The 27,940-nt window shown below is 47.3% G+C and overlaps 1 protein-coding gene across 2 annotated transcripts in view; it reads right to left on the bottom strand.

Moving 5' to 3' along the window:
- LOC104550802 (store-operated calcium entry regulator STIMATE) overlaps positions 1–23,880 on the bottom strand; it is a 36,775-nt gene extending 12,895 nt beyond the window's left edge. The window contains exons 1-4 of one of the 2 annotated variants that reach the window (XM_061989457.1): positions 23,754–23,880; positions 10,280–10,328; positions 9,265–9,360; positions 7,243–7,364 (exon numbers count right to left, since the gene is read on the bottom strand). In XM_061989457.1, coding sequence (XP_061845441.1) covers positions 7,243–7,364; positions 9,265–9,360; positions 10,280–10,328; positions 23,754–23,862 — 376 coding nt within the window. In that variant the 5' untranslated portion in view covers positions 23,863–23,880. Of the gene's footprint in view, positions 1–7,242; positions 7,365–9,264; positions 9,361–10,245; positions 10,329–11,954; positions 12,031–23,753 lie in introns of those variants that run through there. The other variant, XM_061989447.1, reaches the window with a different exon arrangement.
- Positions 23,881–27,940: the final 4,060 nt, after the last annotated feature.

Genomic DNA, 27,940 nt, shown 5'->3' on the forward strand with positions numbered 1-27,940 from the left:
CTCACCCCCACTGGCTAGACAGCTGACAGTCACAGCACCCTTTGCAGTCAGCTCCTCTGCACATCAGGGAATGCTTCCCTCTGTCATCTCAGCTCACTCAAAAAGCAGCAGCCAGTTTGGGATCTCTCCCAAATGCCTGCCCTCCTCACACCCTTTTGGGTTCATTTCATCAGCACAAGTAGCAGGCTATGGTTCCTAGTTTTGCATACTATGTACTAGATGGGTTTTGGCTTACTGAGCTGACACACAGACACTAGAAGAGACTACCTCCTTCCTAGGTCCATGTCTCCAAGGTTAACAGCTCCTCAACCAAGAAAACCTTGCCCCTTCAGTTCACAAGCAAGCCATCAAATTGCTCTCTGCTTTTCTTGAGATTTAACCACCATTGGGAAAGGAAAACCTTTTGGTCCGTTTGCTAGAGAATGGTTTTTGCTGTGCAGCTGCAAGATCCCACCTCAGGAACCTCTGTTCTTTGAGACCAGAGCTCTGTCCAGTTTATCCAGCTTCAAGTGGTACAGCAGCCTGCACTACCAAGCAGGACAGATCTGCACACCTTTCTACCCACCACATGCCACCCTGTCAAAGGTGCCTCCACCACAGCATGGAGCTTCAAAAACTCATATTTCTCCCTCTGGTCTTTTCTGCATCACCTACAGAAGATGCTGTGAATCTCCTCCAGAGTTAGAGACACACCAGCACTTCTTACACATCCAGGGTAGGCAGTGGAAGGAAATGGAAAGAGGTGCAGATTTGGCTATCTGCACTGTCACCTTAAGCAGCTCAATTTTGCACCCTCCTCCTTCTCCTCTTCCATCCTGAGCTTTGTTTTTCAGACTATGGGACAAGATGTTTGTGCAGAGAAACAGCTTCTGCAGCACAGAATTAGACAGGACTTCACTTCCATCTCCCTCCTGAAAGATCAGAGAGTGTCTCTGCAGTTACTTTTTACTGCATCTTGGTGTCTCAAGGACAGGAGGCTGCTGGCTACCAAAATAACTCAGGACAAAGTTGGAAGTGAAGCAGCAGCATTGTCCACAGGGCTGCAAGGATGACTTCAGCTGTCAACAGTGGCTTGTTTCCTCTTCACCAAGGAGCTCAGCTGTCTGCTCCTTACCTCAGCATGTTTGAAGTCATCCCAGGATCACTGATCCACCTCAGAGTGGCCATCATCCACCTCCAACTTGCCACTAATTCATTTAACTCTGACTAATGCCAGTAACACACGAGTCACCATCTCATCAGGGAAGAGAGTTCCAGTTAGGAAGCAAGGGTGGAAAACTTGATCCCAGCTAACCATGGGCCTTATTTAGGTGCTGGTTTCCTATAGCAGCATCTTCAGGTCAGAGGCATCCTCAGATATAACTTAATATCTTTAATGGATTAAGTACTGTCCAGAGGCACTTTTCTCCATAGTTTGGAGAGGATTCTTCTTACATGAGCTATTTCCCATTACATAAATCTAGGTGAGGGCCTAAAAGGCAGTTTCTACCGCTCAAGACTGCCAGCCAGTAAAACCCAATCTGCTACCAGGAGGTTAAAAATAAATAAGTAATGGAAAATAAAAGATGCCTTCCTCTTTGCTGTGTGCACAGAATCGTGGCGATTGGAAGGGACCTCCAGAGCTCACCCAGCCCAAGCCCCTTCTAAAGCAGGTTCCCCTTGATCAGGGGGCACAGGAACACGACCAGGTGGGTTTGGAAACCTCCTGGGAAGGAGGCTCCACACCCTTCCTGGGCAGCCTGGGCCAGGGCTCCCTCACCTGAACACCAAACAAGTTTTGGCTCATGTTCAAGTGGAACTTCCAGTGTTCCAGAGCTTTGCTTTCCTTTCAGGAGAGTGGGGACCTGGTCCAAAGGATCTTTGCAGACTCCACATCATGTCTGTTAGGAGATTACACGTATCATGGTTCCAGCTTCTTGTCCCCAGTCCTACTTGGAAGGTAATCCATTTCATCTCACCTCTACACATGGACTCTACCACCAGCCTCTCCTTTTAACTTAAATACCCTTTGCACAAACCTTCTCACAACCACTTCTTCACCCAAAAGGATGCACATACTGCATTTAGACTGTTCTCCAGCAGCATTGCCGCTGCTCCCCATCATCAAAGCCCTTGGTGCAGACTTAGGGCCACTGGTGCCTGCAGCAACCTTACACAAAGGCACATCTCATATTCTGCTCGTGCCTGGGAGCCCAAGTGCTTGCAGAGCAAAAGCAGCACTGCTTGAGATGTTTGAGTTGTTACCACACAACAGGATTAGTTTTAATCCAGCCTGTCTAATGTACCAAGCTGTCAGCATAGCCCACATGTTTCTGCCAGACAGCTTTATTTACAGTCTTTTAGGGACAGTGTGCACACAGAGCAGGTAGGAAAAATGCTTCACCACAGCCAAGGCAGAGGGTTGGGGGGAGGGAGCCAAGGAGAAGCAAACATTTGAAAGCACCAAAAGTTGTACTGGGCAATATAATAGGGAGAGAAAAAGTAAATTAAAAAGTCTTAAGAGATACTCAAATGATACGTCCAAACCCACAGGATCTAATTATCAGTGCCACGTGAAGAAGAGGCTAAGAAAGGGCAGTAACGCATCCGAGTTACAGAAGTGCTCAGTTTGAGGGCAAGAACATGTTTTCAGAGACTGGGACCTGACCCATCAGAGCAGCCAGATGAGTCCAGCCAACATCCCAGACCCTCTCTGGAATCAGAGCCCAGTTTCAGCGTCACCCCACTGCTCTGGGCCTTCAGTCCCTGCAAGTAAGATGCTCTTACTGCAGTAGGGTAAACACTGCTGCTACCAGACAGATCTGGGAGGGTTCAAAGGTTTGCAGCTCTGCTCAGAGCAGGGCACCTGACAACACACTTCATTTGAGCACAATGCTCAGTCCTCTCCTCACTTTTCTCCCTGGTCTTAAGGGTAGAAAGGCCAAGCATGGTAAGGACAGGACAGCCCCCAAGTTATTTTGAGCAGTGCTTCCTCAGGCATTAGCAGCCAGCTCCCTTGGCTGTAGCAGGAAGTGGGAACATTTGTTACGGAAATTTGTACAACATCAGGACAGGGCCAAAAGCAGCCTACACAGGTCCTCAGTTAAACTCAGCAGCTGGCACACAACGTATTCTCCTGTAACTATATTTGACCAGCAGAGTTCAACAGGCCACTAAACAGACTTGAAAGGCCCTCAGGCAAAATGCCTTTCCGTTTCCAGTGAAAGAGCACAAAGCATCAAAGCTCAGAGTCAGTGACCACAACCACAGTCATACACATCAGCGTCCAGAGAGGCATTTGCAAGCAAGAGCTAGCTTTTCTCCCCCTCATTTCTTAATGCTCTTCTAGAGACTTGTACTTGCCCATTGCAGAACTCATCTCTTGATGCAAATACATAGTATTTGCTTCTTGAAAAGAAATGCTCCAAGTGATGCTTTAGAGTTACTAGACGCAACTAAAATGACCAGGATGCTCCAGCCATCCAGAAGTTCCCTATGGGGAGCTGCTTATTGCTGTGGCAAAGAAGAAGAGAGAAAAGGGCTGGGGCAGTTTGGAGGTGAGGTACAAAGCTGAGCCAGCCTTCAGCTGCATACTCCATCATCTCCTCTGCTCAGGCTGTAGAGTTCCAACAGCCCCTCCAAGACCTTAAGTATCCACCTCCAGAGCCCTTAGCAGCTTAAACTCTGCTTTGTTCTCCGTGCAAGAGGGATCTATGGACATAGCTCACTGCTACCCTACCAGAGCAATGGTGCACACAGCATCTGTGCAGTTTGTCAGCTCTGAGTATGTGTAAGTCAACCACCATTCTCCAAAGTCTACATGAAGTAAGATGAAGAGTAAACCTCTCCATCTTTGATCTTAGCAACCAAGCATCTTCAGAAGAGACAGCAGCCTTTTAAAAGGCAGCTTCTTGTGCTCAGAGGGAGTCCAAAGAGAAATTAAGAGCTGTTTGGCAAAGATACAGTCAAAGAATCTGTTCAGTAGGAAAAGATTTTTAAGATCAAGTCCAACCCCTCACCTCACACTGCCAGGTCCATCTCTAACCCATATCCCTCAGCACCTCAGCTCCATGGCTTTGTCATATCTCCAGGGATGGGCACTCCCCCACCTCCCTGGGCAGCCTGGCACAGGGGCTGACAACCCTCTCAGGGAAAAAGTTCTTCCCCATCTCCAATCTAAACCCTCCCAGCACAATTTGAGGACATTTCCTCTTATTCTTCTTATTCCTCTTTCCTCTTGATGACAGCAGAACATAAGCATACAGGACTCTCCAGCAGCTAAAACCCAGATCGTTCCTGGCTGCAGCAGTCTTTGGCTGAGAGCTCAGGCAAAGAGAGGGTCATCTCAGAATACCATCTCCTGGTTTTTGGAAATACAAAAGTAACTGATTTTTCTGAACAGCTAGATGCTTAAAATAGTAGCATAAATTTAGGTGCTTGCCCTTTCCTTTGTTTCTCCATTAATGCAGCCATTGCAGTCACCCAGGGCCATGGAGACTGGAGTACCAACAGCAGATCAGAAAGGACTGATGGATCTCAACCCAAAGGACAACTGCAGCAGTTTGCATCAGTTGAAGAGACACATCAAGAGTCAGAGGGGTCAGAAAGGAAACAGCTGCAACAGATGTTTTGGTTTGTTGCTTGAAGACTATGCAGGTAGATAGGTACTGGAGATACTGGGCAAAGACAACACTGTTCTTTCCTGATGGTTGGAGCAACAGCACTCACCAACAGTGATTTGGTGCTTCTCTAGTATTCTGCCCTTCCTTCTCTGCAGGACTGCAAGAGATATTTTACTCCTCAGGAGAACTGAGGAAAGCAACATGAAGTCTGGTACAGCAATTAGACCAGAAAGTGAATCATGTTTCTGGAGCCTGTATCAAACTGTACAGAGTTTATGAGCTTCTTCCAAACTGTTTTGGAAGTTGCTTAACACCCGAGATGGGGACAGCAGTGTTTTCCTTCCCCAGCCCTACCACAGGCCTGCCCCTACAACAAGATTGCATTGGACATGCCACTTGATTCCAACCTAGTTTTTTCCACTGTGGTCACTCTGGACAGAGACCTGCATCAAGAGCAGTGGAAGAGATACTGAATCCCCAATTCAAAAGCTAAATTCAAGCAACAGCAGCAGCTTTTGTTTATTAATGGAAACAAGATTTCCTCAGAGGACTGAACTGTTTCTGTAGTCTAAGCCAGCCTTCATGAGGGGCCAGTTACAGCTCAACAGAAGTTCACTTCAAATTAACATTTCCTTGCTTCTGCTCAACTGCAGACGTGGCATGTGAAGCTGCAGCTTTGCCCTGGGATGACTGCAGCTGGGCTTTGAGTCCTTGTTGCTTGGTCCCAAGGGGAAAAATGCCAGTCTCTGAACCAAGAATATCTGTATTTCTCTACTGTCCCATCTGAATGACTTTAGCACTGTGTGCTTGGCTCCTCAGCTCTTTGAGAAAGAATCATTAAGGGGAAAAGAGGGAGTTCCCATCAAATGCATGCTGTCAGGATGCTGAACCTGCTCTGGAGACCACTGCAGCTCTTAGAGCTGTTCTCAGGTTTGATGAGAGTCAGCTCTACCACATCCCATCATTACAATCCAGGATCTCAGAATAGTGGGGGTTGGAAGGGACCTGCAGAGCTCATCCAGCTCGAGCCTCTGCTAAAGCAGGTTCCCCTCAATCAGGGGACACAGGAACATGTCCATGTGGGTTTGGAAACCTCCTGAGAAGGAGCTTCCACACCCTCCCTGAGCAGCCTGGGCCACGGCTCCCTCACCTCAGCACCAAAGGACTTTCTCCTCATGTTCCAGTGGAATTTCCTGTGTTCCAGCCTGTGCCCCTTACCCCTTGTCCTGTCAGTGGCCTCCACATCAAAATGACTGGTCCCATCCTCTTGACAATTGTAACCCATCTGTTATCATCTCATTCCCAGTCTGTAGCTGCTTCTGCTCTCTCACAAATCCAACCACCTCCTTCACCCTGTGCCACGACCCATTTACTCAGGCTCAAGTTCAACCTGTGTAAGAGCTCACAAGTCAGCGGGGTCTCCACACTGGTCCTAGTTTGGTCCACATTTCACCAGCTCAGTTATCAGACCAGCTACTGAAAATATCAAAGAATCAGACTACCTTCAAGAATGGACTTAATGATGGTCTTAAAGGTAAGGCTGAAATTAGTAAATGCATCCTATTCATACCAAAGTAAGACTGATTTTTTCCCTCTATATTGGATACAAAATAGGCAAAGGGTTAACTTTTCCCTTCCCTGCAGCCCCAGAGAGCACTGATGCTCTGGAACCTGGCTCTGCTCTTTCCGAAGAGAAGTGCTACCCTCTAGTGGGGCTGACTGAGAAAAACAGTCAGAAAAGCTTTTCTCCAGCTCAAGGCAGGAATTGAAGAAGACAGAACGGTCAGACTAGGGCATGCTTAAAATTGTTTGGGGTTTTTTGTTCGTTTTTTCTAGGGAGGAGGGGAAGGGGTTTTTAGAGTTTGTTTGGGGGTTCTTTTGGTTTTGTGGCCTTTCATTTGCCTTGATCTGGAGCAGAACAACTTCATGTTTTGAGCTAGGCTAGGAAGAAAAAACCCTAGAAGAACCTAAAAGAACTGGGGTTCTTTTTAGCCTGGAGAAGAAGAGGCTGAGGGGAGAAATGATTACTCTCTGCAACTACCTGATTGAGGTTATAGTGAGGTAGGAGTCAATCTCTTAAGTAAAAAGTGACAAAATGTTAAGGAATGGGCTCAAGTTGCCACCAGGGGAGGTTTAGATTGGACATGAGGAAGAACTTTTTACCTGAGAGGGTCGTCAGTCCCTGTCCCAGGCTGCCCAGGGAGGTGAGGGAGTCCCCATCCCTGGAGATATTGCAAAGCTGAGATACTGAGACACATGGGTTAGTGGTTGACTTGGCGGCGTGAGGTGAGTGGTTGGACTTGATCTTAAACTCCTTTTCCAACCAAAACAATTAGATGATGCTATGAACCACAGAAAAGTCACTACCAGCACATGCAAACACCTTCATTTTTCATACACATATTCTGGGGTATAATTATCCACCCAAAGAAACATTCAGTCTGTCATCACCAACTGCTATGCTCAGTGTGCTTGGCAGAGTTACCTGGGGCCTGGTGATTTAACATGCTGGCCATTACCCTGCCCTTTAAACTCCTTGGAGGAGGGATAATAGACACAGGCTGCTCACATGTTTTATCTCCAAACTTTCTCCTCCCTGGGAGCAGACAAAACACCTTTGTGCAGAGCAGCTGACACCTACCATATTCTCCAAAGACCAGGCACGTGTACTTCTTCCGCTGCACGACCCAGGAGACAACTTTGACACCAAACCAGATCAGCAGCATCCCCAGCGTGGCATCAAGGATGAAATTAATAAGGTAGCTAAAAGCAGAAGAAAACTCAGGTTTCAGTTATGTTCTTATCCAAAGCATTTTGTTTCAATATGGAAATCTATTAAAAAGATCCCAAGATGTAAAACAACCCACCCACTTAATAGTCCAAGCTCACTTCCTTTCCCTTTATTAGATTCTCCTGCAGCCACAGCAGCAATTTCTTAGTCTTGAAGCCTGTTCAGTAGAGAAGGGAGCAGGCTCCACCAACTCTCTGGCATTGCTCATTTATCCACACAGCATTAAGTATTTCCTGAGTCAGCCTTGCTTAAGGGTTACCTCCCAAAAAGAAGAATTCCATTTGCAGCATCTTATGGTCTTCAGACAAAATCCCAGGTTTCAGGGGAAGAGAACCAAACAGTTATGGAATTTAATACAAGAAAATGGAAGCTTCTTAGACACAACAGCTGCTCTGCAAACTGCACAGCTGAGGAGGCAAAAAGTCCATTTCACTGAGTGGCTGCAAGAGGCTCTGAGAGGCAGAAGGAGGAGAGGCAATGAGCCTTGGCTGCACAGCCTGCATCCTGTGGTCCACAAAAGCCTCTGGTTCAGGATCTACATTGTAGATGCAGGAGTTGAACCCATCCCTACCAGGAGACTTGGGCCCAATGGGTTTGCTCAGTGGCTTTGGATGTTTAAGTCTCACTGGAAAGAACACGAGAGGCAGGAGACCTGCAGGGACCTTCTGGGGATTGCAGGGTCCAGCCTCACATCCAAGGGTTGGTATTTTAATGAAGTCCAGAGGAAAAAAAAATAATACCATTCAGGCTAAAGGTTTTCTGGCCAGCTTTCCATTACTGGAAAATCTTCTGCCAGATCAGGCCAGATTTCTACAGTGTGAAGAAATTACTGGGCAGAGAGCTCCAGGAACGAACATTTCCTTTTCCAGACACTGCCTCTGAATAAAGACACTGAAAATAACAATCTGCTTTTGATATCCAGTTTGAAAACATAACATTAAAGTTTTTCTCCATCCAAAGGCTCAGACTGGCTTATTATAGTTTCCAGCTGCCAAAACCAAAGTACTGAGATATAAACATGAGGCTCTGGTGGGCAGAACATGTAGAGTATGAGCCTCAAAGCCCAGTGACGAGGCTGTAGAGTTTTAAAGCTGCTTGGTTCAGGATGACAAGTCAGGCAGCACACAAAACACACATTAAGGAAAAATAACCCCAAAGGGCATAGCATAAGCATGAAAGGGTTTATTTTAAAACAGGCTCTGTTTCAAAAACAACAAGAAATCATTTTAGAGGCTATATTCAGTCCCAGCCAAACTTGTGTCCGTTTAAAGAAACATATCAAGGTGCAGCATTTTAATGTATAAAAAGGAGATGGGGCAGAAAGTTTTCAGCAGCACTTTGAAGCCTAGAGGAGTTTCTCTAGAGGATAAAGTTAACTCTGAAACTAAACTCACAGCTACAAAGCAGCTGCCTTGAAGTAAAAGTGGCATTTCTACATGAAGTCCAAAGTCTGGCTCTGAAAACCCCCAAACTATGGGAATACACGTGGTAGGTGCAACTCAGTATCCAAAAATAATATCTTTACTTTGGATGAAGGCTTTCACCCACACATTTAGGAAAGCATTCTCAGCACAGCTCTGAGAGCATTCAAACTACTGAGTCTGGTGTGCAAGCAAATGGCACATTTCACTGTTGCAATTGTGCAGGGTACCACTGCATTATTTACTGCAGCTTTCTGCCAGCTTATTTCCAGGTGCTCTTAATCAGCAGAAGAGCATGGCAGCACTACTCCATCAGACCAGCAGACTGCATAGACTAGGAGACAAGACTCTCTAAATAAGATCAGTTTCCACCCTGTGTGATGTTGTCCAGTAGGTTTGCTTCTTCCTTTTACAGATGTAGGACATAAATGCAAGCAACTTGTGTACTTACAGAGAGCAAGGGTCCTCTTCAGTGAGGTCTGACAGAAAAACATTGGCAAAGTGGATGAAAATAGCACCTATTGCTTGCTTGGAAGTATCATAAAACCTAGGAGGGAAAGAAAAGCAAATGGATCTGTGCCCTGGAGCACCAGCAGCAGAGCAGTCACCCAAGCCAAGCCTCTGCATGGATCTGCTTTCCTCCAAGGTGCATTCCTGGTGCCCAAGAAGCTTTATGTACTAAAAGGGTCAGTTTGGCCAACTCCAAAGGCTTAGAAAAAAGCTACTTCAGCATGTAGGAGCTCAGTCTTGCAGATCTGCTGTTGAGTTTTAACCAGCAGTGAAGGGCAGTTCATCCTTCAGTGCCCAGCTCAGCCTTAGTCTCTCCAACCAGCAGTAGGTGCAGGGAAGGTGTTCAGACACTTACACTTTTTGCACCCATAGAGAGGGAACTGGATTACATTCCCAAATTACTTTAGAACCACCAAACTGAGGAGGCTTTTCATCACTAGCTTTGGCTGGTAGCTCCATGCTGCCAACTCAGCCTGACCTTGTGCTGATCCCAATCACACACCCAATAAATCCTGCAGGTAACAGACATGCTTTGTAGAGGTGTCTGAAGCTGATAGCAACACCCAGCTACCTTACATCAACACAGCCAGACATGTTGCCTGGCCTATGCCTGAGCTGGGTCAGGGGACACTAAAGTCATTAATTGACTTTAAGAATGAAAGTTGACCCTATCTGGGAGACAGCCCCTGTGCAGGTACACCAAGAGACTGGAGAGGACCATAACTTCTTGGTTCAGCTACCTACAACAAGAACAAGCTTTTCTGGATGAGCTGAGCATTTTCCTTCTAGGGAAAACCAGCTCCTTTATGGAGGTCTCCTTGGGAAGCTGCAGCAAAGCATTTCATTCAGTGACTAAACACCATTTGGGATATTCAAGATATAGAAGACTGTTAGTATAAAGATGAAGTAATATTGCACACACATGGTCTTTTCAAGCTCCAAATCAAACATCTCACCATATCCTCCAGGGCCGTCTCTCTTCCTTTGGTTCCCTAAATCGTTTCACTGCAAAGAAAAGTAGAGAGGTGACATTAACCAGCAGAGCTGAACCAATACACCTGTAAGTCTGCACCAATCTTCAATGCACAAGTAAAAAAAACCCCAGATCTGCAGAACCCTCAGCATTTGTCAGTCTAAAACTGAGCAAAGCCAAAGGACCTGATTCAAATTACCCAGAGGTAACACATGCACCCATCATAGAATCATAGAATGGTGGGGTTGGAAGGGACCTTTAGAGATCATTTAGTCCAACCCTCCTGCAGAAGCAGGTCCACCTAGATCACATCACACAGGTACCTGAGAGGCATGAGCAGCAGAGGTGTTTGGGAGGTACCCGTGTGCTTTTGGCTTCCTTCAGCACCAGCATTTTCATGCCAAACAAGAGCCTTAAGAGCAGCTAGGGAGGATTCATTGCTACATACCAGCCCTAATAACTCTTACAGGAATATGGAAATTATGGTGACAACAGTGAAGTTATATGGCTCGAGAGTCCATTCAGCTTCTGAATCACAGCAGTGACTCAATAAAGACAATAAAGTGCAATAAAGACACCTCCTTGCAGCTGAAAGGACCAGAGGACCTCTGAGGAAGCAGAACCTTGCTCACATCTCCAGCATGAAGGTACTGGTGTCAGCCTCAAAACCCCCGTGAGTTCACATAGCTACAAGTTAGTATTAAAACACTGCTGGGGAGTTGGATTAGATGACTTTTAAATATCCCTTCCAGCCCAGCCCCTTCTATGGTTCTTTAAATGAAGTCCCTCTGGCCATAGAAGACACTGCTCTCTGCAGCCCTTCACATTTGTTCTTCTCCTAGGGAGTCCTCTGGTGCTATTTCTCTCAGTTACTACCTGGGGGATAACAGCACATTGGGACATCCCTTTTTTCAGTGGTATCTAGCAACAGGACAAGGGGTGATGGGATGAAGCTGGAACACAAAAAGTTCCATTTGAACATATGAAAAAACTCTCTCAGTGTTTGAGTGAGGGAGCCCTGGCCCAGGCTGCCCAGGGAGAGTGTGGAGGCTCCTTCCTTGGAGGTCTTCAAGACCCATCTGGACACGTTCCTGTGTGACCTGATCTAGGTGGAGCTGCTTCTGCAGGAGGATGGACTGGATGATCTCTAAAGGTCCCTTCCAACCCCTACCATTCTATGACTTTTACCTAGTTTTGCTCAGTGTGGTCTGGCCATTGCAGAAGCACCTCAAAGGGTTGCAGTTAGTTTGTCACAGAGATCTGATGGTCTGCTTGGGTTCAACCAACTTTTACATACACAAACAGGAGCTGCTAACAGACAAGTACCACATACTACATCCCACGCAGAAGCCCTTTTTGACTGTCTTGCTGTCACCCCAGCCAGGAACCCATTTTAAAGTGTACCAGCTACTCCTCTGCCTTTAAACACACATATGTACTGATGCTCTGGAACAAGCAGACCTAGAAGAGGCTTTTCCACTACATTAGATATATTAATTAGAAGAAAAAAATCCCTGGCATAAAAGTAAAGGGCATTCAGTGTCACTTGTCTTGCTTTGTGGTCAGGTTGCTAAGAGCTACACCCAGAGCCAGAGACACCATCATCCCAGCTACTGCCTTGAAACCTCAGGCAGACACAGAGGGGACAGATCCCTGACCTTGCCTCAGCTGCTGCAACCACTCTGCTCCTCATCACTGCTAATGAGCTCAAGATGGACAGCAGGTTAAATCTGCCACAATCAGTTCCCAGACACGCTGCCAGCTTGAACAGGATTCTGAATTGAAAAAGAAGAGTAGCAGCTCATTATTTCAATCTGAGGAAAATGGAAGCAAAATACTCATTTGGTGCATTTGATCCAGCCAGGGATGTGAGCAGAGCTCCAGCACCCATAGGTGCAAATCAACATCCAATGTACAACCCTGTTAGAAAAGCCACCCCAAGAGTACATATTGTAAGCATTAATCATCAAATTCTTCCACCCATCCCAGTGCTCATCACTGATGAGCACTGTAGGGCACACAGACTGCAGGAGCCCAAACACACCATCAGCTAATCTATTCTATCATCCCTAAATCTTCACCATTGGAAGTCAGTTCCTCTAAAACAAACAAAATCAACCAAAAGTCGGGACACATTCCATTTGTCACAGCTATTTTCTCTTCAGTCATCTCAGCTATGTGTAATCAGCCACTGCCTTCAAATTTACAGCCAAAGCAGCCACTTTTCTCACTGCTGGCAGTTCTTAGCATATGAGGATGCTTCCCAAGGTAGCTTGGGGATATGAAGACAGGGTCCCCAAGTAGCACAGATGAAATCTGGGGCATCAGAGCCACATTCTTTTGCCTGCTCTCCAGTGAGATAAAGAGATGCACTTTTAGACATGAGTTTTCTTACTGCCTGTTGAGGAACAGGGCACAAGCAACATCTCTGGTCTATTTTATATCACTAACACTGCTGCTAAGGCCAGTACAATTCTAAGCATAACTTAGTATCCAGCTCTCTTTCCAGCTTTACACTCCACCCACTCATTAGTCTCTCAGTTAATGAAACTGCTGAGAAGCTAGCAGCTTCTGTTCAAGTAAAAACTGTACTTTTAGAGCCAGGAACTGACCTAATCCAGGCACACCACAGTAGCTGGTCCCATGGGCACCACATAAAATGCCCACAGGGAATGTGAATGACTCAGATCATAACCTGAAACAAGGCGCTTTCCTCTCCTGCTTGGTGGCAAAACATACAGCTTTGACAGCACAACTCACACAGGCTCCAGGTACCAGAGGACAAAACCCACCTCCAACAGCAGAGTCAGCCCCAGGCTCAGAAAAGGCTGGGAACAAGCACCAAAGCATTGGCTGGATTAAAAAGACTTCCAAAGAAAGAGGTTTTTGTTGACTTGCGTTCTAGAGGGTAATAACCAACCCGTCCAGTCCAGCTGTACTTGAGCACTCATCCTGCCAGCCAGAGCCCCACCATCTGCCCCAAGGCACAGCCTGGGCTCAGCCCCCTGGGAAATGCCTTCCTGACAACCTGGATGGATGCAGGAACTTCCCTGCCAGAAGCCTCAACAACCTTTTACTGACAAGGTGACAGGATGATCCCTCCAACCCCAGGACTTTGGTTAATCATCTGAAGGGTTTGAGGCCAATCTCAAACCACAGAAGCCAGCATTCCAATGACCCCATCCACTATGGCCACTAATGAGTAACAAAGCAGAAGTCAGGTTATTTTCCACAGTAGCTTGTGATCCATCCCTGTCCCAAACAAAAACCCCAACATGGTTTCTCTTTTCCAGCTGAATCCCACAAGATATCCCTACAGCAACGTGTTCCACCAGCACAAACGAGTTGCATTATCACTGATGCCTCTCAAAGGGCCACTTGCACTTCACCCACCTGCAAGCAAATGACCCATGGACTAACCAAGCTGTTTGAGTAGCCAGAAGAGAAGTAGTGGATAAACTGTGCCTAACAAACCTGCTCAGCTCACAGTGCAAACAGCATAATGCTGCTGTTGGAGGGGTCTGCAAGCCCCTGGGCCAGCCAGCTGACCACCAGCCTAGCCACAAAAAGCATCAGGGATGACTTGCATTATTTTCTTAATGAGAAGTGACATGTTATGTATCCACAGCCACCCTAGAAATACAGTAATTCAGTGTGATAAGATGACAAGTAAGAGGTAAGAAGTTAATGGTGTGGTGCCTTGTTGAACACAGCTTGTCACGCCTCATTAGATTTAAGAGAGTTATCCGAGACTGTGTAATTATCAGAGACAGTAAAACTGTTGTATTAAAGATAAAAGCTAGTATTATAGAGAAATAATTAACTGCTTAATAGGGCATTTACTGTGCAGAGCTGCAGCAGGCTGTCTCCAAATTAAACCAGAAATCCAGCCAAGATTGTCAGAGCTTAAATAGGCAGCAGAGTCGTTCAGTAGCTGAGACCCAGAGGTTAGGGGTGGTGTTAAATCCATATAAAAGTAGCACCAGGTCCTTGAAAACTCAAGTTGCTGATGAAGTCCTCTTTGAAACAGCACTGCTTCATTTGTGTTTGGGGAGCACAGCAGGGCTCTGAAGCAACAGGTTGAGTTCTTCACAAAACATGTCTCCACTCACTGAGGTCCAGAGATAGGACTAAGGGTAATGGACAAAAGCTGGAACACAAAAAGTTCCACTTAAGGAAAAACTTCTTTACTGTAAGGGTGAGGGAGCCCTGGCCCAGGCTGCCCAGGGACGGTGTGGAGGCTCCTTCTCAAGAGGTTTTCAAAACCTGCCTGGGCATGTTCCTGTGCCTCCTGATCTAGGTGGGACCTGCTTCTGCAGGGGGGTTGGACTAGATGATCTTTAGACTTCCCTTCCAACCCTTACCATTCTATGATCTCTCCAAACTGCCAGACACCTGCAAGCCTAGTCAGGGCAGCTGCCCAGACCACACCACAGGCCAGAAAGCACAGATCCTACAGCTTTCTGGCATGCATTTGCTCCTCGTGGACCCACATGCTCGTCACTGCTGTGCAGACATGCTATAGACACACACTGAGGACTCCTGATGCCTCTTCACATCATCACTAAACAGCAAACAGGTTCTAGTAACCTATAAAGCAAGTAAAACTCACATGAACTTTTAGATTCTCCTCATCTCCCAAATCTGGTGGAAAAAACCACCAGCAGAACTACAGGAAAGCTTCCAGGCAAATCCCTGAAAGCTGAAATCAGCAAAGAACCTTGAAACTGAATGCAGCTTGGGAACAATTGCTCCAGGGTTGACTTCAAGCAGGGAAGATTGGCAAGTCAGCCTCAGCTCACATTTTCACTGCTGATGTAAAGTCTGGCTGTTTGCAGTATGTTTAAGGTAAGTCCAAGCCAGTGTTGATGGCCCATGAGCTGCTCCTTTTATCACAGAGCAGAGCTATGTGTGTTTTGAATAGCAGCAAATCTGGGAGTTGTGACAAGTCACCTACCTCTCTGACAACACAAACCCACCCAGCACTGCACACTGCTGCTGTAGGGATACCATGTGTTGGCAGGAGATGTTGAGTAAAACAAAGCTGAACACACCATGTCCATGGCTGAGAGTCAGTGTAACAGAGCAGGATGCTACAGCAAGTACCATGAAAAAAGCGAGCTGCCAAATGGAGGAGGATGGAGGCTGCTTGCCCAGGTTATTCCTGCAGGACCCAACCCTGCACTGAACCTATTTCATTTACACTTCATTTCACACTAAAGTGGGTGGATGTCAACACTGAAAACAGTTCAGAAATTAAGCTTTGCTGAAGGAAATGCAAGGACAGCCCTCAAGAAAAACAAAAGTAAGCCCCAGCCTGAAGCACACAGCCCTGCTGAGCTTAGAGGTAAGGTGCTGTGTGACCATTGAGACCTGCCACTTGCCCCAAAGTATCTCAGAAAAAGGCTGGTCAGGTGGAAAGATGCTCCTACAAGAGCCAGGAGGCAGTGACCCAGGTCTATCCCATTAGACAGGCATCACTGACAAGACAGCCTGCCTTCTGGAGTTGGTGTCCTCACAAGTTACCACTCACTCTCCCCCCACAACTGGCTTTGGTTATTGCAGATAAAAAGCCATGAAGTCAAACAAAAGGCAAGGAAGATGAGTGACAATTTGAGAGGAATTCCCTGCCCATGGTTGAGAGGTCAGGGCAGGAAACAAAATACTTCCAAGCCCTTCCTTTTCAGCCAAGGACAATAAAGATCATGTATGCCTGGAATTCCCCCAGGAGCACCAGGCTGGGTGGAAGATCTGAATAAGAACCTGTGAAATGTAGAAAAAAATGGTTTGGGAGTAGAGAGTCCTTCATTAGAGAGCTGTAAATAGTCAGAAAACTGTGAGATGAAAGCTCAACAATAGCTATTCTCAGGTTTTTGTATGGAGTAAGAATAAGTGGACATTTATTATGGTGTTTACTTGATAAAGTAGAAAAGGGACAGCTTTGCCTGCTCTAGACACAGTATTCCCTGAAGTCCCCTCAGTCCACAGCAATGCTGCCCCACAGTCTACTTCTGGCTTTAATCAAATACTCTATTACAATCAATTAAGACAAGTACAGCACTGACCACCCACTTCCCTCATGCTGTTGTTCATCCCATACAGGGTGGAGGATCTCTGCATGCAGCACCTTCCCTGCATCCCCACTCCACATTGCATTCCAATAGCTCTGCTACAGATGCCAGCATCAACACAGGTGCCTCTTACCCCTCTTGGAAATAAACCTCCCCAAATTTAGGCAGAATTAGCTGCAGTAGCAGCTACCTGCTGATTAGAAAAAAAACAAAAACCACAGTCAGGTTTCTACAAAATCAAGGAGGGAAAACTTAACTTCCTTAAGATTAGCTTAGGTGTGCCTCACTGATAGTCAGACCATCACCTTGGTAAACCTTATCACAGTCACACAAAGGGTTCAGAAGTTGTGGTTTGAGAGGGAGATGTCACAGAACCACAGAGTCTCAAGGGTTGGAAAGGATCTTGAAAGATCATCCAGTCCAACTCCTCTGCCAGAGCAGAACCACCTAGAGTAGGTCACACAGGAACTCATCCAGCTGGGTTTGGAATGTCTCCAGAGAAGGAGACCCTACAACTTCTAGGACTTGATTTACAAGAGACACAAGCCTGACCCCACTGAGCTCAGCAACAACCCTTAGAGGATGAATATTGAGAATTAACTTGATATTAGAACCACTCAGAGAAAGTGCTGCAGAGTTAACACACCTAAAATGATTCCACCAAAAACCAGGCTGCAATTCCCAGAACTGGTTACACTGTCACCTGCTTTTAGGAGCAGGGCTAGTGACACTGCCTACCACAAAGCCAGAAAGCCTTTCTCTTGGGCAACATCACTCTAGCAAGAGGGTCAGACCTTTCCTTCTGGCCTTTGCAGAAGAGAACTTGGAGCCACTGTACCAGGGAGGAAACAGAAGCTCTTCCCCTGCCCAATCTCCATGTTATTTAAAGGCAGTATAGTCTCCAGTAACGTATTCCAACCTATTTTGAAGGACACACCCTTTCCCAGGCTTTTTCCAAGCCCCAGGCAGGAAAGAAGCCAACATGCAGGATACAGAGGCCAAAACCCTGGGGTCTGCACTATTCTTAGCCTGAGCATGCAGCTACTCAGACAGCTGGACCAGAGACACAATGGGAGGAAGCAGCAGCCACTGCTTGCAGAGTGAAGTATGGAATAAGTACACGTCTGAGCTGGAAAGCCTGAAAAGAGAGGCCTTCCATCAGTTCAGGGAGCAGCACAACTCCTGTAAGTGGCTTAAGGAAACAGATTGTGACTGACTTGCCTCCTCTAGCCTGCGCTAGATGTATTTAGTCAACCCTCCCCATATACCCTTGTGCCAATGCTTCAGGAACATAAAAGCACCTGCAGCCAAACTGCCAGTGGAGATACTTCAAGGAATAGGAAATATGTTTCTAGGTTATCCTCAGGTCTGCAAGACATGAGGCAGCAGGGAAGCACATAGAGTGAACTAGCTGCTATTGAAGATAACCAGCTATTGCTGGGCTATACTACAGCATCTTTCAGATAAGAAGAGGTTGTTCTGGGTTAGAGTGCTCTGATGTGCATGAAGAGCACACATGAACAGCAGGAACTTGAGAATCTGCTCCTGGAGCAGTGGCCCTATGTAGAGTTTTACAAAGTCCTTCACACTGGGAGCTCCCAGGCTGAGGCAGGAGGACCACAAGAAATAGTCCTGTTCTTTTCTAACTGAAAAATAAAGACTTGGGCATCTTTCCTGCCTGAGATCTCATATAAGAGCTGCTCTTCTTCCCTTTCTTGTGTAGTTGCTGACATTGTTGAGCCCATCTATTTCTATTCCCTATAGAAAACTAGAGCCATCTGCAGCATCATCACCCTGCAGAGACATCAAGAACCTCAGCTGGAATGTTCATCCATTTCAGGACCTTAACTGCACAAATGAAGGCCATGTAGCACTTTGGTTTGGTCCTCAGCTTTAAACTCTACCCTGTGTGTGTCTTATTTCTCCAGCCAACATCATTACAGCTAAGTGCCATGTGGTCACAAACCATAGCTTTGAGGTAACAAGCATTAGTCATGCTTTACACACAGAGAACAGGGCATAGCCTTTGATGACCTGGATCAGGGCTCACCATATGACTCCCTCCATATAAAGCGAGTCAGTCTCTTAAAAAATGGGGTTGAAATGAGGAATGTTTTGCCTTAAGGCCATAAGATCTGAGAACTTTGAGAGAACAACATCTGAAGAATGAAGTTATTGTTGATGTCTCTCTGCCATAGAGTTTTTTTTCCCCTCACAAAAGCTGTTTAAAAAAACAGCTGAAAAGTTAACAGACTCCTCAAAGCTTTACTGCACCATCTCTTACCTACTGAAGACTCGTTTCCCTGTAAGCTTTCTCCTGTAGAAAACTTATACACAGTTAAAAGCCACAGTGACAACTATTAACTACATGTTGCAGAAGCAATTCAGCAAGGTGCAAGCCATTCTGCAGCCCTTGCATTATAGACAACTCTTCATGCAGTTCTAGTTTGCCAGCTCATTCCTCAGCTCACCCAACCCATTTCACTCCTTCAGAAACCAGGAGCCCCACAGTCCCTGCTTAGCAGGCAGCTTTCACTGCTCAGCTTTTTGTCTCTGGAATTGTGAAGCACAAGGCTTTGACTGTAGTGGTTGATTTACATGTAGGTCTGTGGGTTAGGCCTAAAAGTTACACGTGGCAGGACTCTCAAGACTCTTTCTTCTGCTTCAGTAGGTCTGAAAACTGGCTGAGCTTGCACACATATGTTATACTCAAAAGCTGGAAGGTCTGTGCAGCACTTGATGTGCTTTATTAAGCTGAACACAGACTACCACAATCAAAGCCTTGTGCTTTGCATCTCCAGAGATACAGTTAACCTCTGTAGCTTTGTTTTACTCTGCACATAAAAACATCTGCAGTGGTGAAGTTCCCATTTAAACATACCTGTGTGTGAATGATCACAATCACACATAGTTACGCTTTTGTATTTGAGGAAGCAAAGCCTGTCTTGGGCACAGTAAACCTGTAATGTCCTGGGCAAATTTCAAAACAGAATGGAAGTCTGGACAGATCAAGTGATCTTGGATTGCTTCTCTTTCCTGACATACACTCACTCTTCCACACACCCTTAAGAAAGATTTTCAGGTAAAAAGCCAAAACACAACATAGAAAACACTGAGGATAATTCTGGAGCAGGATCATAGAATTGTTTGGGTTGAAGAGACCTTTAAAGGACATCTAGTGCAACCCCACTGCCACGAGTAGGGACATCTTAAACTAGTTCAGGTTCCTCAGAGCCCCATCCAACATGGCCTTGAATGTTTCCAGTGATGGGGTATCTACTACCTCTCTGTGCAACCTGTGCCAGTGTTTCACCACCATTATCATAAAAATTCTTCCTATACCTAGTCTAAACCTACTCTCCTTTAAAGCCATTACCCCTTGGCCTACTAAAAAGTCACCAAAAGTGGCTCAAGTTTATGTGATGGGGATGAATACCACAGCTTCCATCAATCCCTCTCAAAGTTCAGATACTTCCATACACTGCAATGCTGTTTCTCATCTTCACTAACCAATTGCCCACCATCCTGGATAAAAATGTATTGGAAGGTCAGTTGGTAATTCCATGGGGACCAGAAAGCCACCAGCAATGGGGTGATGCTTCTATTTCTTTACCACAATCAAGAGCTTCTTTTACTGTCAGTTTGGCAAACTGCTATTCTGTGGTCCTGCCTCAAGACAACTGACTTAGACCCGAGAATTAAACATTACCCTGCTTGTTAACAGAGCACCTCAATCCCCACACCCTGCTTGAAGGCTTCAGCACCAGCTCCTCCTTCTTAGACTAAGCTCAAGGCAGGACTGTGCTTAAAGAATGCAATCAGCAGTGACATGCAAGAGGAGACAAGGGGACACTGCTGTCAGATTAGGCAAGATGAAGACATTTTCAAAAGTCAACCTGAAAATCAGGTTTCACTGTGTGAAGAGTGCTCTGGAGCTACTAAATCTCATCCAGTGGCTCCAACGACTGTCAAGACAGTTTCAGGAAGAGAGAAAGCTGGAAGAGGGATAAATATTCTCACACATCCTCCACATTGTTTGTAGTGGGGTAGAAAACAAGTATACCAGCTTCAAGGAAAGCTTTTCCCATTCACCATGGGGAAAAGATCCTTGAACTCTCCAAACTAGTTTCTCTTGCATTCAATCAATCCACAAAGAAGGCAACAGCCAAAGTTCCTACACAACATCTTCATTTCAAAGCATTTTGCTATGCAGGTTGCAGACCTGGACAACTTTAGCTTGTTCAAAAAAGGAGGCTTTAAACAATTAGCAGCAACTGCACAGACTCAGCCCTCAAATCACACCCAGCATCTGCAGCTGAAATAACTGCAACACCCTTTCTCCAGTCAGCTGAGTGATGATCAAGGCAATGCATTAAAAACTACTTCAGATGGGATTGCACAATTATCCACAATCCTTTGTCATGACGTCTCCATGGGCAAGTTGTTGCACAGGAAACCTGATTGCCACACACATAACTGCAAGGCTTTACTGCCTTTACAGTTCCTTGTAGCAAGTGTCCTTGCAGCCAAAGTACCTCCAAAGCCACTGCAGGCAGGTGGGAAGGATAACAACTCATTTTCATTTGATTACCAAATGAGGCAGAGCTGCACCCAGAGCAAGCCCTGAACCATGCTGGAAGTAGGTTCAACTACAACTTTGAAGACCTTCTTGCTGGAAAAGCAAGAGAGGATTTGTAGGCTCAGATGAACTCTCTCATCACTATTGCTCATGGCAGTTGATAGACTAATATAACCACACTGAACAGATTTACTAATTCCCTACCAAGGCTGGGCATCATTTACTTCTGGGTCCCGTTTTCACCACACATAGGACCCATTTCCCACACTCCACAGTGATGAGGAGCAGCCACCTCACTGATACCATTCAGACAACCATACCAGACTAACTTCCTCCTCCCTGGGGTTCTCCTACCAGGTTGGCAGGAGAAGATCTTTCCACAGTCACAAGAGATAGAAATATAGGGACACAATCTCTTCTGACACAAATATATAAAGGTATCCTTCCTGCAGTGGACCATACTTGGGGCCCATTTGCTGGAGTTGCATACCCTGTGAGGACATCCCATGCACATACCACTGCAAGCTTTGCAGAACACAACCTTACTGTTAGTCCAGGTTCCCTTATATGTTTCCAAGTGCTCTGAACAGTATCTGCATAATTTGGAAGCTTACCTAATCAAATTCAAGTGTTCCTATAGCTGAGCTGAACTGGTATTTTAAAGTAGAAAGAATGCAAAAGGCATTGGTTTGGGTTCAGAGAAGAATTGAATTTCCACTCATTGACCCGTAAGACTGAGTAAGCTGGCCTGAAACATCCCACTAAAGCAGAAATCACAGACACACAAACAACAGAAATACCCAGGAATCAAAGAATCATTTTGGCTGAAAGAGACCTTTAAGAGCATCTAGTTCAACCACCAACCCAATATTGTCACATACTATATCCCTCAGGGCAGCACCTACACATCCATTAAACACCTCCAGGGATGGTGACCCCACCACTACCCTGGGCAGCCTGTGCCAATGCTTGACAATATTATTGGTGCAATTTTTTCTCCTAATATCTAATCTAAGCCTCCTCTGACACAACTTGAGATTGTTTCTTCTTGACCTGGTACTGAGGGAAGAGGAATCACAGAAAGGCTGACACTGACTCCAGTGACAGCAGTGTCCAAAGTTCTAGGTGAGCCAGTCATCCAGTTGGGACTGCCCAACTTGATGCCAGGCTGGATAAAAGATACAGCCAAGGTTCTCAGGAACCTTTCTGAACACACATCACCACCAGCTCAAGAGGTTCCCATATACCTCCCAGCTGCTGGAGCCTTCTCCTCCCCAGGAGGCTGCCAACTAAACAAGCAACATGAACAGACCAAGAGCTGCTTCAAAGCAAGTTGTTGCCTAACAAAGTCATCAGTAAGCCCCCTGTAACAGTCCTGGGTTAGAAGTCTGCATACAAACAGACCCAACAACACATCTGAGAAAGCTTGCAACTGGCAATGTGTGAATGGGGCACAGGCAAGAAATGGGGGGGGGGGGGGGGGGGGGGGGGCGGGGGAAGGGGGTAGGAATTCAGGACCACCAGCCCAAGGAGATGCTGCAGTTGAGATTCCAGGGCTGGAAACACACCTGCTTTTCCCTGTTCTCAGCCAGAACTTTTCCTTCCCAGCTTCAGTCATCAAGCAGCCTCAGAATGAAACTTCACAGGATCAGCTTTTGGTTTCTTTTCAGTTTAATTAAGCAAGAGGTTGTTAATGTTCAAGGAAGTACTAGCCCTTGGAGGAGGAAAACAGCACAAAGTTGATGATTTGCTAGCAGGGGTTACAAAGCCTTCATCCACAGGATTACTTTACTATGATTAACTGCTGGCCTTAATTTTATGAGATACCCCGTGGAGTGGATGGGACAATTAACCCATCCGTGCACATCACTAAGGGGAACAGCCACACCAAATTAATCTGTTGTTACTACCTATATTTGGTGACACACAAGCAGTCAACTGTTGCAACTGGGCTGGAGAAAGCTATTAATTAGCACAGGAAGAGCTTGTTGCACTCCTCCCTGGCAGCCTGGCGTTAACCACAGCACGGGAGCCTTCCAAAGTGCTCTCCAGAAGGCAGAGAGGGGTAACGGAGCCTCATCATCTGCGGCTACTCAGCCAGAAAACTTGGGAGCTTTAGTTCCCCAACAGTCACCACAGGCTATTGAACAAGGAGAACAGATCGAGTTCTGGCACGTTTTTCGACTCGTGTTAAACCACTTAACCCAAAGGAGAAGCAACACACACGTCGCTCCGAGTAAAACACAGCTGCAGCACAAACAACGGCAAATCTCAGCTCTTCCAGGATCAGCCTTCCCCACCTTTCCTCACTACCCAGCTGCTCTCTATCACCCTCACCCCCTTACCGGTCAGCAGCACAACGCTTTCTCTCTGCCACCTCCTTCCCCAGCCCTTCGAGCCTCAAAACTTGACAGTTCCACGGAAAGTTAAACAAAGCAACGCCGCGGTGCCAATTACCGGCCCCGTTACTCCGACCAAGCCGCGGCGGACCCGACACCCGCCCTGGTTCTGCCACGGCTGCTCCCCCTCGCAAACCCCCGGCCTCCAGCCTTTAGCTTTCACCCTTCACCACCGTTTTCTAAGCCACGGAGTAACCGTCACAGATGCGCACGCTCGCGGCGCTTCGTTACCGTCGCATTAAGGCTCGAAACAAGAGTTTAAAGCAGCAGCATCTGTTGCCCTAACCGGCGGGGCGGTACGGCAGGAGCCACGACCCCCGCACGCCGCTTCCAACCCCACGGGAGGCGACGCAAAGCTCGCGCGTCCCTCCCCGCCCCGGCAAGCGGGCGGCCCCCCGCGATACTCACGCATGAGGGTGCTGAAGGCGCAGAGGGCGAGCAGCGCCTGCAGCAGGACGCCGAAGCGGCCCAGCAACGCGCCGCTGCCGCAGCCCTGCGCCCCGTGCCCCGCAGCCATGGCCCCGCGCCCGCCCGGCCGCGGCCCCGGCCCCGGCCCCGCCAACACCGCCCCGCGCCGCCCCGCCCCGCGCCGCAGCCAATGGCAGCGAGGGACGGCACGGAGCGGGCGGGGACCGGGGTGGGGTGGGATGGAGATATGGGTAGGCATGGGATGGGGATGGAGCAGGGATGGGAGTGGGAATGGAGAGGAACGGGATGGGATGGGATGGAGTTATGGATAGGCATGGGATGGGGATGGAGCAGGGATGGGGGTGGGAATGAGGAGAGGAATGGGATGGGATGGGATGGGATGGAGATATGGATAGGCATGGGATGGGGATGGAGCAGGGATGGGGGTGGGAATGAGGAGAGGAACGGGATGGGATGGAGATATGGATAGGCATGGGATGGGGATGGAGCAGGGATGGGAGTGGGAATGAGGAGAGGAATGGGAATGGGATGGGATGGAGATATGGATAGGCATGGGAATGGGGATGGAGCAGGGATGGGAGTGGGAATGAGGAGAGGAACGGGATGGGGATATGGATAGGCATGGGATGGGGATGGAGCAGGGATGGGAGTGGGAATGAGGAGAGGAATGGGAATGGGAATGGGATGGGATGGAGATATGGACAGGCATGGGAATGGGGATGGAGCAGGGATGGGAGTGGGAATGAGGAGAGGAATGGGAAGGGATGCAAGTGAGGATGGGATAGGGATGGGAATGGGAATGAGGAGAGGAATGGGGATGGGATGGGATGGGATGTGGGTGGGAATGGGAATGGAGATGGGGATGGGATGAGAGTGGGGATGGGAATGAGGATGGGATGGAAATGGGAACTGGAATAGGGATGACATGGGATGGGGATGGGGATAGGGATGGAGATGGGATGGGATGGGGATGAGAATAGGATGTGAGGCTGGGGGAGGCCCAGCAAGATTTGAGGTGCCAGGCTGGGGGAAATCCTGGTGGTGTTTGGGGTGCAAGGCTGGGGGAGTCTGAAGTACTGAGGCCTGAGCAACATGCCCCAAAACAAAGTTGACCTCTAGATGAACCTTCCATCCAAACATTGTATAAAATCACTATCTGATTATTGGTGAAGTACATGTGATTATTAGTGAAAGATGTAGCTTAGAGAGAGTACAGTTATTAATGAAGATGGACACCATGAGAATTTTCCTTTGCTTGTTCAGAGGCAGCTGTCAAGGCCATGAAACCAGTTGTATGGCCTTGTGTGAAAACCACATGATCAATGCCAAATAGATAAAGAAACTCTCTTGGTCCCTCCCTGAGCCCTGAATGGGTTTTAGGCAGCATCTCAGTGGAGAATGAAAACAGATGTTCCCACATTTGGAGCTTTGGAGCCTTGTTTGTTCAACAATACAAAAGCTGGCTTCTCTTGCAGTAGTTTGTGTGGTAGTTGGCACAGGCAAGGCGAGTAAGGAGGACAGGCATAAGTGCTATCAGCTTGAGGAAGGGACAATGGTAGTCACCAGCTGAGAGCCAGAGCTCTGGCCTCTGCATGCTCAGCTGGAACCCAGATTGAGCATCAGGGAGGGAGAGTGAGAGATAGACTGTCAGGATTTTACCCTACCCTCCCTACAGCAGGTCAATCAAGGGGTAACCCAGAGGATTCCCCCTCCTCTCTTAGCCCAGCTGAATCCAGGGACTCAAGGGATGGAGGGCAATGGCAGCAGGTTGCTTCCTGGCACAGCAGAGTGCCTTGTGTGACTGCTCCTCCTTCCTAGGTATCCCTTTACAGTAGAGGTGTGTGGCCATGCAAGTGAAGCTGAGCAGTGACCAGGAGGGGGGTTCTCCCCAGCTGCAGCAGTTACCAAAACTCAGGCAACCAGTGCACAACATCAAAACAGCTTCACAAAGAAGACAAAAAGGCAGATCATTGTCATAGGAGACTCTCTTCTGAAGGGAACCTTCCTGGACTTTAGTAAGGCCTTTGACACAGTTTCTCATAGCATCCTGCTGGAGAAATTGTCTGCCCATGGCTTGGATGGACCTGCTCTGAGATGGGTGGAAAACTGGCTGGATGGCCAGGCCCAGAGGGTTGTAGTGAATGGAGTTAAATCCAGCTGGCAGCCAGTTACAGTGGTGTTACCAAGGGCTCAGTGCAGGGACCTGTTCTGTTTAACACCTTTATTAATGATTTGGATGAGGGGATTGAGTGCACCCTCAGTAAATTTGCTGATGACACAAAGCTGGGAGGCTATATAGACTTGCTTGAGGGCAGGAAGGCTTTTCAGGGAGCTCTGGCCAGGCTGGAGCAATTGACTGAGGCCAGTAACATGAGGTTCAACAAGGGTAAGTGCTGGGTCCTGCCCTTGAGCTACTCCAAGCCCAGGCAGCTCCAGGCTGGGGCAGAGGGGCTGGAAAGCTGCTGGAAGGAAAGGGCCTGGGAGAGTTGGTGCCAGTGGTGGACAAGAAGACCAGCGGCATCCTGGCTTGGATCAGAAATAGTGTGACCAGCAGGGACAAGGAAGTCATTGTCCGCCTGTACTAGTTGCTGATGAGGCTGCACCTTGAATATTGTGTCCAGTTCTGGGCCCTTCACTACAAGAAGGACATAGAGGTGCTGGAGTGTGTCCTGAGATGGGCAAAGAAGCTGGTGAAGCGTCTGGAGCACAAGTGTGATGAGGGGTGGCTGAGGGAGCTGGGGATGTGCAGCCTGGAGGAGGCTGAAGGGAGACATGAGCACTCCCTACAATTACCTGAAGGGGAGTTGTAGTGAGGTGGGGGCTGATCTCTTCTCTGTAGCAAAGAATAACAGGACATGAGGAAATGGGCTCAAGTTGCACCAGGGGAGGGTTAAATTAGACATTAGGAAGAACTTTGTCACTGAGGGTTGTTAAGCATTGGAAGGGGCTGCCCAAGGAGATAGTAGAATCACCATGGAGATATTCAGAAGATGCATAGATGAGGTGCTGAGGGACATGGTTCAGTTTAGCAATGGGCCTGGCAGTATGAGGTTAGTGGTTAGTGATCTTGATGATCTTAAAGGTCTTTTCCAACTGTAAGGATTCTGTGATTTGGCATCACAGAACAGCTCCCAGCTGCTGGGACAGGTTCTCCAAATCCTTGCTGCAACAGAGGCTCCCCAGAGACTGTAGATGATGTCAGGCAAGGCAATTGGGGATGTATTTTTCTTAATTACTATCACTAACTTTATGTAGTAGTTAGTTAAGTGTGTTACCTTACTTATTCTCTCTTCTGCTTTGCTACACCTGCTGCATTGTTTCACTTATCTTCATGCTTAAAGCACAAATAAAAAATCTGCCTAATTTCTTTGTAGTTTGGTGTCTGTGTTCTTTGTGCTGACCCCCCTCCATTTACAGAACAGGGTCCTGGCAGGAACTAGGATGTCAGGCTGGGGAGGATGGATCAGGGTCTTCATGGGGATTGGGGTGCCAGTTTGAGGGATTGAGTAATCCAATCCTTAGAAATCCAAGACTGAATTAAACCTAGAGTATCCTGGTCTGACCTCTGAGCTGAACCTGCCTTATGTAGGAAGTTTTCTGACCTAAATTATCCAACACTCTTGTTCCTGTTGTCTGTAGCAAGATGATCTGAAACATTGCAGGGTCTGCTGATGGGGTCAGGATCTCAAACTACAGCCTCAAACCTGAGGGGTTTTTTGCCTCTGTAATACTGGTCCCATCCCCCTTTACAGCCTCCTCACCAGAGGGTAAGTTTCATTTTCTCTCTCTTTTCAGTATACTTAAGGATGTCTTTAGGGAGTACTGAGGTCACATGCCTGAGGAGTAGGAGCTTGTGTTTAGTTACAAAGCCAAAGAGGCTGCAAATCTCATCATATCATATGACTCTGAGCAATGGCCTTAAAAACAGCCATAAATGTTACAAGAAAATCGTGGGAGCTGGCCTGCTTCCCAAGTAGGTCCTGCTTACAACACAGGAGGGAATTGTATTATATATGGGCTTGGGAATCCCCTACCCTGGTGAGATGATGAGTGCCAGGCAGTTTGGGCATAGGTTAGCTCTGTCTTTTCCCTCCTCTAGTTGCCTCTTCCTGCGTGCTGTGAATTTCCCAAGCCCCTCAACTGAGTCACATCCCCTGGTATCAACG

Source organism: Colius striatus, chromosome 1 (genome assembly GCF_028858725.1).
Source record: "Colius striatus isolate bColStr4 chromosome 1, bColStr4.1.hap1, whole genome shotgun sequence".
Classification (NCBI taxonomy): domain Eukaryota; kingdom Metazoa; phylum Chordata; class Aves; order Coliiformes; family Coliidae; genus Colius; species Colius striatus.